The sequence below is a fragment of the Mirounga leonina genome, unplaced genomic scaffold, assembly GCF_011800145.1.
Source record: "Mirounga leonina isolate KUSES-001 unplaced genomic scaffold, KU_Mleo_1.0 Mir_154, whole genome shotgun sequence".
Lineage (NCBI taxonomy): Eukaryota > Metazoa > Chordata > Mammalia > Carnivora > Phocidae > Mirounga > Mirounga leonina.
Window position 1 is genome coordinate 5,758,018 of NW_023270389.1, and position 12,322 is coordinate 5,770,339.

The following is a 12,322-nucleotide window of genomic DNA, read 5'->3' on the forward strand; positions in this document are numbered from 1 at the left end:
CATTATCATGTGACTTTTCTTCCTTAGCCTGTTAAGACAGTGGATTAAATTGAATACTTTTTAAAATATTGAACCATCCCTGTGTTCCAGGAATAAGCCCTACATGGTCATGGTGTATAATTCCTTTTATATGTTACTAAATTATATTTGCTAATATTTTGTTAAGGATTATTGCATTTATACTCATGAGAGATATGCATCTGTGATGTGTGTGTGTGTATGTGTGTGTGTTAAGCCTGTTATTTGCTTTGGCCCAGTATATGGTCTATCTCAAATATGTTCCATGGGCACTTGAAAATAATACGTATTCTCTGTTTGACTCTGGTATCAGGGTAGTAATTTCCTAAAGTGATTTGGGATGTGTTCCCTCTTCTATATTCTGAAAAATTGTGTAGAATTGAGGTTAATTCTTTAATTTTTGGCAGAATTCTCAGGAAAACCATCTGGGCCTTGAGATTTCTTTTTGGGGAGTTTTACAATTATGAATTCAATTTCCTTTTAATTATAGGGTTATTTGGGGCACCTGGGTGGCTGAGTCACTTAAGTGTCTGCCTTCGGTTCAGCTCATGATCTCAAGGTCCTAGGATGGAGACCCATGTCAGACTCTCTGCTCAGCAGGGAGTCTGCTTCTCTCTCTCCTTCTACGCTCTCTCTCTCAGTCACTCTCACTCTCTCTTAAGCAAATAAAATCTTTAAAAAAAATTATAGGGTTATTCAATTATCTATTTAATTTTGGGTTAATTGTGGAAGTTTGGGCTTTTCAGGGAATTGGCCCATTTGATCTAAGTAGTCGAGTTTTTTTTTTTTAAGATTTTATTTATTTATTTGAGAGAGAGAATGAGATAGAGAGAGCATGAGAGGGGGGAAGGTCAAAGGGAGAAGCAGACTCCCCGCTGAGCAGGGAGCCCGATACGGGACTCGATCCCGGGACTCCAGGATCATGACCTGAGCCAAAGGCAGTCGCTTAACCAACTGAGCCACCCAGGTGCCCTAAGTACTCAAATTTATGTGCATAAAATTATTTGTAGTATTTCCTTACTCTCCTTTTGATATCTGCAGTTTCTGAAGTGATATCCTCTGTTTCATACAGATATTGGTGATTTATGTCTTCTTCCTCTCTTTTTTCTTTGTCAGTCTTGCCAGAGGTTTGTCAGTCTTATTTGTCTTTCAAGGAAAAATTAATTTTCTCTTTTTTTAACTTCATTGACTTTATTGTTTTTCCATTTTCCATTTTATTGTCTTTCTGCTCTCATCTTTATCATTTCCTTCTTTCTTCTTGTTTGGATTTATTTTGCTCTTCTTTTTCCAGGGAGCTTAGATCATTGATTTAAGATTTTTCTCTTCTAGAATATGCAGTTAGTGCTATACATTTCCCTCTCAATGCTGCTTTAACTATGTCTTACAAATTTTGATATGTTGTATCTTCATTTTTCAGTCCAGTGTATCTTTTTTTAATCCCCCCCCTTTTTAAAGATTTTATTTATTTATTTGACAGAGAGCGAGAGCACACAAGTAGGCAGAGTGGCAGAGGGAGTAGCAGACTCCCCACTGAGCAGAGACCCCCAATGTGTGGATCCCAGGACCCTGGGATCATGACCTGAGCTGAAGGCCGATGCTTAACTGACTGAGCCACCCAGGGGCCCCTAATTTCCTTTGACTCATGGATTATTTGGGAGTATGTTGCTTAGTGTCCAACTGTTTAGGGATTTTTCTGTTTCTTTCTGTTATTGATTTCTAGTTTGATTCCACTGTGGCTGAAAAACACACTCTGTATGATTTTAATTTTTGAAAATTTGTTGAGCAGTTTTTTTGGCACAGGATATGGTCTATTTTAGTATATGGACACTTGAAAAGAATGTATGTTCTCCTCTTATTGGGTAGAGTGTTCTATAAATATTGATTAGATCTTGTTGGTTGATGGCGTTGTAGGTTCTTCTATATCCTTGTTGATTTTCTATCTAGTTGTTTTAACAATTGTTGAGAGGAGTGTTGAAGCTTCCAACTATAATTGTGAATTTGTCAACTTTTCTATCATTTTTGCTTCACATGTTTTGCAGCTCTGTTGTTTGGTATATATACATATGGGATGTCTTTTGGTGAATTGACAATTTTATTATTGTATAATGTCCATATAATGGTCTGTGGTAATTTTCTCCGCTCTGGAGTCTACTGATGCTTTTTCTAATAATTTTGTTTTTGTTTTTTAAGTTTGTTTGTCTTTAGTAATCTCCACACCCAACATGGGGCTGGAACACATGACCCCTAGAGGAAGAGTCTGACTGAGCCAGCCAGTCACCCCAGTTTTCTAAGGTTTTTGTGGGTGGTGGTGGGGCCATAGTTTTTTCCTTTGAGTTGCTGAAGTAGAACATTTACTGTCTAAATATTTTCAGTCATGCTAAACTGTCCCTTTCCCTGTCCTTTGGCCAAAGAGAGCAGGCTTTTGCTGGGGATTTTTTTTTTTTTTTTTCTGTGCCACTGCATTTCTGGGCTGCTGGCTCTTTCAACTCCAAGTCTGGGATATAGAAAGCAAAAGGAAAACCCATTTGTTTCTTGGGCTCCAAGATCCTTAGCTGGTTTGTCTTCTTTACATTTTTTTTTTTAAGATTTTATTTATTTATTTGACAGAGAGATAGAGAGAGAGCACAAGTAGGCAGAGAGAGAGGGAGACGCAGACTCTCCACTGAGCAGGGAGCCCGACGTGGGGCTCGATCCCAGGACCCTGGGATCATGACCTGAGCCGAAGGCAGCCGCTTAACTGACTGAGCCACCCAGGTGCCCCACTTCTTTACATTTTTAAGGGTTTTATTTTTACATGTAACGTCCAGAATTTTTAGTTGCATTTAGTAGGAAAATAAGGAAGAGTACCTCTACTCCACATTCCCTACTCCAGATATCTAGAATTTTAGATATATTTTTTTAGAGCTTTGTATTTTTGTTTGTTTGTTTGTTTGTGGGGGTTTTGTTTTGTTTTTAAGTAGGTTCCATGCCCAGCATGGAACCCAGCACAGGGCCTGAATCACGACGCTGAGATCAAGAGTCAGACACCCAACCAACTAAGCCACCCGGGCACCCCTAGAGCTTTATGTATTTAATATACATATTTAAACTTATATTTTCTACCAGTACATAAAATTAATCATAGTCTATGTTTTCCCCCTGAGCTTGTTGGGGGAGGGGAACACCTAAGAAGAAAATAAATGAAACAATAAGAAAAGTCTCTAGGTAGAAGAATTACAAATGATTTTTATTTCTTTGTTTCCTTTTTTTGTATTTTTGACACTTTCTCCAATGAGCAAGTATTGTTGCAAAAAACATTTGGAAGCTTGATATTCTATGTGCCTTATGTTGTTATATTAAGTAAGATCTTATTCATTTCTACATCATTTCTACCAGTAAAATAGAGTTTTATAGGCCCCCTTTTTGCTTACAATGATAACCAATAAAATTGCAGGCCCTAAACTTAAAAACTTTGTAACTAATAAAAGGAGTCTTGAAAGAGATGAAAGAAGTATCCCTTCTCTTCTGCATCAACAGAAGCATTATCCTTCTGCACCATAAAGCTGGCCCAAAGAATCCAATTTGATAAAGTGTTAAACTAAAGACTTTTCTGAGAATATCAGTCTTGTTTTCTTGAGCAAAATAGAGACTTGTGTGAATATTCATAATTGTTTACCAACTTGCTGTGTTATTATCACACTGTTTTTGGAAGTAAAACTTGACTAAGGGGGCCTTGTAGAAGAACTTCTTAAAAAAAATTGCCATGTTCAATGAAAATCACCTTCAAAAGGAAACCCGTGATTCTATTTGGTTATCTTATTTTAGAATGTGTTGTCAGGACAATAATGTTGTAATTGACATCTCTGTATTCTTGCACAGAATACATAGTTGTAAAATTGCTCTGTCAAATAAGAAGCAGTTACTGACCCTTTCATTTTTTCGTTCATGTTTGTTGGGGGTGGGGAAAAGCCTGTGGTTCTGCTAGATAGTCTACTTCAACAAAGACATCGAGAGATATATTTCAGTTAATTAACAAATTACATGAAGCAATACACCGAGCAGCTGAGAACTGAAGGCTGTGCTCTGTGTTGACAGGCCCAAATAAAGCAGCAAAGAGAAGGGAGAGAGATCATCATCTTGGGCACCAACAGGAACCTGCCCGCCTCTGTGCTCTACCTCTTGCCAGCTCAGAGTTACCCTGTTTTGCTGGATGAATCTGCAGACCCATCATCACAGAAAGAATAAGAAAAAAAATACACACACATATATATATTTTTGATCCTCTGTGGCCCAAGAACCTCAACCAGTATTAATTTCTCAAGGAGAAAAAGCTCAGGGCACTATCCTCTGTGAAATACCCTTAATTCTTTTATTTGCTGCCAGCAGTTGAGTTAAAGGAAAAGCTCAGGGCACTGTCTTCCAGGAATATGTGTGTTTTCCTTGTGAAAATGAGACCAACCAGCAGAGTGAGTTTCTCATACTTCTGGTGTCCCAGGGGTAAGGGATTAGCTTTCCTGAGGAATTAGAGCCACTTCCTGAAAGAAAAACTGTTGAGTGAGAGGTTTGGTGCATGGGAGACAGCGCATCCTTGTGCATGCTTTCTAAATGTATGTTCTAAAATCTGTGCACGAAAAGCATGCATCTACGGCATGTCAATTCATGTCTGGCTTGTCTGGACACTTCGAGCTTCTACTTGAGCAACCTGAAACTAGACCTAGTGTATTCTTTTTTTTTCTCTCTCTTCCCCCTACCTCTCTCCTTTCTTCCCTTCCTGCTTTTTCCCCCTCCTTCCTTCCCTTTTTCCCTCCTTCTCTCCCTCTCTCCCTTCCTCACACCCTCCCTTTATTCCTTTTGTCTCTCTTTTGGAAGAAATGAATAAGCAACTGGAACTGTCCTACACTGCTAGTGGGTTTGTAAAATGGTTTAACGACTTTGAAAAAAACAGTGTGACAGTTTCTTAAATAGTTAAACATATTAGATTTAAAACTATAAAACCCTTAGGAAGAAAACATAGGACAAATTTTCATGGCATTGAATTTGGCATTGATTTCTCAGATATGACACCAAAGGTACAGGCAACAAAAAGAAAAGTAGATTGGATGGGCGCCTGGGTGGCTCAGTCGGTTAAGCGACTGCCTTCCGCTCAGGTCATGATCCTGGAGTCCCAGGATTGAGACCCACGTGGGCTCCCTGCTCAGCACGGAGTCTGCTTCTCCCTCTGACCCTCCCCCCCCTCATGTGCTCTCTCTCATTCTCTCTCTCTCAAATAAATAAATAAATCTTTTTAAAAAATAGATTGGATTTTATAAAAATTTAAAAATTTTGTGCATCAAAAGACAGTATCAACATCTCGAAAAGACGACCCACAGAATGAGTGAGAACATTTGCAAATCATAAATCTGCTAAGGGGTTCATGTCCGGAACATATAGAGAACTCCTAAAACTCAACAAAAAAAATCAAATTTTAAAATGGGCAAAGAATTTGAATAGACATTTTTCTAAAGAAGATAAACAAATGGCCAATAAGCACATAAAAAGATGCTCAAGATCACTAATCATTAGGGAAATGCAAATCAGAACTATAATGAGATACTGCCTTATACCCATTAGGATGGCTACTAGCAGAAAAAAAAAAACAACAACAGAAAATGACAAGTATTGCTGAGGACTTAGAACAATTGGAACCCTTGTGCACTGCTGGTGAGAATGTAAATTAGTGCAGCTGCTGTGGGAAGTGAATGGTGGTTCCTCAGAAAATTAAAAATAGTATTATATGATACAGAAATTCCACTTGTGGGTATATACCCCAAAGAATTGGAAGTAGGGTCTTGAAGAGATATTTGTACACCCATGTACTTAGCGGCATTATTCACAATAGCTAAATTGTGGAAGCAGCCCAACTGCCCATCCATGGATAAGCAAAATGTGGTGTACATATATATAGTGGAATATTTATTATTCAACCTTAAAAAGGAAGGAAATTCTTTTTTTTTAATTTTTAAAATAGATTTTATGTGTTTATTTGTCAGAGAGAGAGAACACAAGCAGTCAGAGTGACAGACAGAGGGAGAAGCAGGCTCTCGGCTGAGCAGGGAGCCCAATGTGGGGCTTGATGTGGGGCTTAGTCCCAGGACTCTGGGATCATGACTTGAGCTGAAGGCAGATGCTTAATTGACTGACACACCCAGGCGCCCCCCAAAAAGAAAGGAAATTCTGACATAGGCGTCAACATGGATGCATCTTAAAGACATTATGCTAAGTGAACTAAGCTAGTCATAAGAAACAAATACGATTCTACTTATCCGAGGTACTTAGTCAAAATTATAGAGATAGAAGTAGAATGGTGGATGCCCTTCTACCGGGGAAGATGAAGAGTTCTTGTTTAATGGCGACAGGGTTTCAGTTTCATAAGATGAAAGAGTAATGGGGATGAATGGTGGTGATGGTAGCACAATATTACAAATGTCTTTAATACCCCTGAACTGGACACTTAAAAATGGTTAAGACGGTTGACTTTATGTTGTGTGTATTTTATGACAATAGAAAATTATAGAAGTACACACATAATACATAATTACATAAATAAATAAAAATTTAAAAATAAAAATAAAAAAGTGAAACACACACCTACACCTCTATGGGTCAGCCAGTCTACTCCTGGTTGCTCAATAAAAATGAAAGCTGGGGACGCCTGGGTGGCTCAGTCGTTAAGCGTCTGCCTTCGGCTCAGGTCATGATCTCAGGGTCCTGGGATCGAGACCACACTGGGCTCCGTGCTCAGCGGGAAGCCTGCTTCTCCCTCCCTGTCCCCCTGCTTATGTTCCCTCTCTTGCTATGTCTTTATCTGTCAGGTGAATAAATAAAATCTTTTAAAAAATGGTATTCGAAAAAAAATAAAAATGAAAGCTAGTAAGTCATGGGGTTATAACTACAGCATGGGGACTCTAGTTAATAATGCTGGATTGTATATTTGAAAGTTGCTAAGAGAGTAGATCTTAAAAGTTCTCATCACGGGAAAAATAAATTGTAACCATGTGTGGTGATGGATGTTAATTAGAGTTGTAGTAGTCATTCTGTGATATATACAAATATTGAATACTTATGTTGTACACCTGAAACTAATATAATGTTTTATGTCCATTATATCTCACTATAAATAAGCCTATGTGTATGTTACAACTGGTATATAAATGTCCATAGTAGTTTTTTTTTTTTTAAAGATTTTATTTATTTATTTGACAGAGAGAGACACAGCGAGAGCAGGAACCACAAGCAGGGGGGGTGGGAGAGGGAGAAGCAGGCTCCCGCCGAGCAGAGAGCCCGATGTGGGACTCGATCCCAGGACCTTGGGATCATGACCTGAGACGAAGGCAGACGCTTAACGACTGAGCCACCCAGGCGCTCCTGTCCATAGGAGTTTTATTTATTTTATTCAGGGCTAAAAAAAAAAATGAGCCATCAAGCCAGAAAAAGACATGGAGGAAACCCAAATACACATTGCTAAGTGAAAGAAGTCAATCTGAAAAGGTTATACACTGTATGATTCCAATTCTGTAACATTCTGGAAAAGGCAAAATTATAGAGACAGTAAAAAGACCAGTGGTTACCAGGGTTTAGGATGAATAGCAGAGCACAGAGTGGCTAGGGCAGTGAAAATACTCCACATGATACTATAATAATGGGTATCTGTCATTATGCATTTGTCCAAACCCATAGAATGTAAACACCAAGAGTAAACCCTAATGTAAACTATGGATTTTGAGTGATGATAATGTGTCAGTGTAGGTTCATCAATTGTAACAAATGTACCATTCTTGGGAGAATGTTGATAATGTCAGAGGTTATGGGTGTGTAGGGGCAGGGGTACATGGGCACTCTCTACACCCCTCAATTTTGCTGTGAATCTAAAACTACTCTTTAAAAAAAGTGTTTAAACATCCTACACACACACACACACATCTGACCTGAAGCATGGCAGGTAAGGAATTAAGGACCAAGCAAAAGACTAATAAAAGAAATTCACAAGAAAAAAAAAAAGAAGAAATTAAGTCTTAGAACAATAAATAAAATACGATTCTATTTATTGAAAGTTCAAAAGTACAAAATTATTGCAACTATAAAATAAAGGGGGGTGATAAATACAAGATTAGGGTTGTGGATGATTATCACGGGGAAGGAAGAGAATGTAATCAGAAGGGACCCACACTGTACTTCCAGGATAAAGGTATTATTCTATTTCTTCAACCGGGCAAGGGTACAAAACTGCATATTTTTCTATTATTCTTTAAACCTTCACATCTTTTATAAATATCTTTATCTACTCAATTAAAAATAAAGGAAAAAGAAGCATCAGCCTGCTAGTGACAAGCCAGGTGCAGCTGGGAATGGTAACAGACATTAACCCATGGTGCTGCGATGAGGTGAAGTCAAGGACTTGCCCCATCTCCCCATGAGAATTCTGGAATGATCTGGATGGCATAGCTAACTCAGTGAACTGGATTTCAGTCTTCATAAGCACATAGCAAGGCCAAAGTTTGCCTTTTTCTCCTACTCTAAATAGTTCATTGATCAGGCTTCAAGTGAGTAAAATTTCCCAGAGGCCTTAGTAGGAATTTAAGTGTGAAGAATACGATAGCTTCACCCCACGTCTTCAGAGGCCTTCTTGCTTCTCATATTGAGATCTTGTGAGTTGATGCAGATGGTACGGAGGAGGGTCTCTATCCAGGTATGATAGTGTGGAAGGGCAGTTAAAGAGAAGGGGTGGCGTAAGAAGGGAAAGATTTTTGTGGTTGGTTTAGAAGCCCCTTGAAGACCTATCTAACCCTGAGACTCTGTTCTAGGGAGTGTTAGGAGTAGAGGTCCATATAAACACATTTCATTTTCTTAATTTTGATTAGGTCTGGCCAGCAATTTTCTTCCTCTTCTGAGGCTGCTGGGTCTTTCACATCACATCAGCTGCAAGGCTTACTGCCTCACTGACTCCCCACGCCCATATTCAACCCCCGCTGGATTCCCTGGGGCCACCTGCACAAAAATATATGCCTCTCAGATAGTGGAAAATTTATTCTAAATGCTTATTTTAGATTGAGAAATATCCGTTCTCTCATGCCCATGTTGCTAATATGTGTGCTCTGATCTGTGGTTTCTGCACAGCTGAAGGGTCATGCTGGCCCTCCCTCTGCCTTCAAGCAGGACTGCTTTCTCCCATTTCTGATGACTTGTTTCATCTCATGGTGGGTGTTATGATGGGGAGGGGAAGGGTAAGGAGTGTGGTCCCTGGGACAAGAGACATGGGCCCTGCCATTAAGGAGGCCTCGATCCAACAGCAAACATTCAGAGGCAAGGACAACGGTCCTCATAAGGCCACCTGGAGCTGACGAGAGATCCTATAGCCTCCATATCACTCTTATTCCTGAGTCTCCTTAGGTTTCTCCAGCTATCAGATGCCTCCTGTCTCTAATTTCCTCAGGATCAGTGGCTCAAGCTTTGGCCCTGAGCCTGAGCCCTGGGCTTACTGCTATGTCCTCTGGAAGTCAATTTTCTTCTTCCTTCTCCTCTTTCCCAGGGGACTCTGCCTCATACTCAGATTTCCTCTGAGACTAAATAGCCTTAATCTTGCTGCAGAAACAGAGAGCTGAGACATGAGTCTAGAGAAATTTTCATACAAATTTGTGTGGGCTTTGGTTGGTTGGAGCCCACAGGGGACTAATCTGATATCTGATCGGGTGCCATTACCGATCCCCTTCCCCTTTCGACAGTCTGGTCACTAGAAACATGGAAGTCTTGGGGCAGGATAGGGCAGGACGCGTGAATTCTCATTGTTGCTCTCCCAGTGACTTTCCATGTTGTCTTCAAGCAATTCCCTGTCTCTTGTCCCCAGCTGCTTCATCAGTGAAATGAAGGGCTGTTGCCCTGACCCTTCTCAGAGTGTCCTGAAGGCCAGAGGGATATCAGAAAATAATGTGCTTTGGAAGGTCTCTGAGCTCTATGGGGGAGTTCTTGAACAATTGAGAGTGTTACTATTTCACCCACAGTCCTAAGGATGTAGACGATGCTGGAGCCAACCTAGCCAAATCTGAATGATGAAAGCCAATCACAAAGTTGAAAATAGGCCCCAGATGCAAGGAGATGAGACAGTTAGATTTACTTCCTCTTTTCTAACTTGAGAGGTTTCATGTTGAAGAAAATCAGTGCGTTAGAGGCTGCAGGAGACCTAAACACAGTCACCATGAAGCTGGGCTCTGTCCTCATGGCTGGGGTCCTCTACTTTTCTCCTACGATGCTCTGGGCAGTCCAGATGCTGCTGGGTAAGTGATATGTTTGAACATTGGTGTGGGAAAGGAGATATGCCTGACTTTGATCAATGGCAAGATACGTGGTCTGACTTTGGCCCAAAGAAGCAATGTGCAGATGGGAAATGAAGGGTAGATATTAGAAAGTCTGGTGTGCAGGATTGAATGGTTCTTTCTGAATATAAAAATCTTCAAGCCTTTTCCATTCTAAAAGTCCACTTGACTGTGATGCCCTATTGAGCTACCATCTCAACTCTTTTTCTTCCTTTTCTCATATTTCTTGAAAGAGTAGTTTGCACTTGCTTTCTCCACTTCCTCACTTCTCACTCATACTTCAGTGTTTCCAGTCTGGCTTCTACTGGAATCAGCTTTGCCAGGGTGCAATGACTTCCATATGGACTGCACCATGGCCCACCTTTTAATTCTTCTGCTGCTGGACTTCTCTGCTGCATTGGGCAGTGTTGGTCACTTATTCTTTCTCGGCATTCTCTGCTCGCCTGACTTCCATGTGCCATTTTTTCCTTGCACTCCATGTACCTGTCTTTGTCCCTTCGATGGCTTATGTTCTCTTCCCCTTAAAGACTGGTGTTTTCTACTGTTGCTTTCCTGCCTTTCTACCCTTCACTCTTTACACAATTTCCTTAGTGAGTTCATTTATCTGTATCATTTTTACCACTACGACTATCTATTTAAGAGTCCAAAGTCGAGGGGCGCCTGGGTGGCTCAGTCGTTAAGCGTCTGCCTTCGGCTCAGGTCATGATCCCAGGGTCCTGGAATCGAGCCCCACATCGGGCTCCCTGCTCCACAGGAAGCCTGCTTCTCCCTCTCGCATTCCCCCTGCTTGTGTTCCCTCTCTTGCTGTGTCTCTCTCTGTCAAATAAATAAATAAAATCTTAAAAAAAAAAAAAAAAGAGCCCAAAGTCGTATCTCCAACCCTAATTGTGCTTTTGAGTTTCACAGTCAAAGATCCAACTTTGCACAAGACATATCTACCTGCATGTTTCACAGGTATCTCAGCACAATATGACCAGAGCTGAACTCATCTGTCCTCCTGGCCCCTACTCTCTTAATTTCATCTTTCACTATGTCTGATCTCAATTCATGGCATCCACCCGGGCCTCCAGGCCAAAAACTTGGGAGAACACCTAGAGTCCTCCCTCTCCATCCACTGCATATGATCAATCAGCAAGTTTGGCCAAATGCACTTTCTAAACTGTTCTTAGAGACAGTCCCTTCCTTGAAACAGAACTAATAGTATGCTAGGAAAAGCCCTCATCATTGTGGACTTTGGATAGTCCCATAACTTCCTGACTAACCTCCATGTCTCAGCCTTGTGCCCTTGAAATGGATTCTGCGCTCTGCAGCCAATGCACACAAGGCCCACCGTAGCCTGGTTCCTATTTAACCTCTGCAGCCTCTGCTGTTAGCCTATGAGCCCTGCATATTATGCTGTAATAAACCCCGACCTGCTTGTATTTATCCACTCACACACCAGGTTATTACCTATCTCCAAGCTTCGCTCATACTGCTTACCTCTGCTTGAAATGAGCTCTCTCCATGGCCCCTATTCCCTCTCACTCACAAACTTTTAGGCATCCCCTGGAGATTCTGCATAGGTGGCATCTTCACCAGGGAAGCTTCTTTGAACCCTCCTTTCTGCCCTAATGGCTGCCTGTCATATGTCTTTGTTATTACTTTCCTCCTCATGCTGATATAATCTCTTCATATGACTGTGCTGTCCACTAAACTGAGTTATTTGTAGACCGGGACAATGCTTTTTTGTTTTTGTTTTTTAAAGATTTTATTTATTTATTTATTTGAGACAGAGAATGAGAGACAGAGAGCATGAGAGGGAGGAGGGTCAGAGGGAGAAGCAGACCCCCCGCCGAGCAGGGAGCCCGATGCGGGACTCGATCCCGGGACTCCAGGATCATGACCTGAACCGAAGGCAGTCGCTCAACCAACTGAGCTGCCCAGGTGCCCTTCATTTATTTATTTATTTATTTATTTATTTATTTATTTATTTATTTATT

The 12,322-nt window shown here is 40.7% G+C and overlaps 1 protein-coding gene across 2 annotated transcripts in view; it reads left to right on the forward strand.

Annotated features, from left to right (window-relative positions):
- The first annotated feature begins 9,659 nt into the window (after nt 1–9,659).
- FCRLA (Fc receptor like A) overlaps nt 9,660–12,322 on the forward strand; it is a 10,905-nt gene continuing 8,242 nt past the window's right edge. For both annotated transcript variants that reach the window (XM_035010022.1, XM_035010023.1), the window contains exon 1: nt 9,660–10,304. In XM_035010022.1, the coding sequence (XP_034865913.1) occupies nt 10,172–10,304 (133 nt within the window). In that variant the 5' untranslated portion in view covers nt 9,660–10,171. The remainder of the gene's footprint in view (nt 10,305–12,322) is intronic.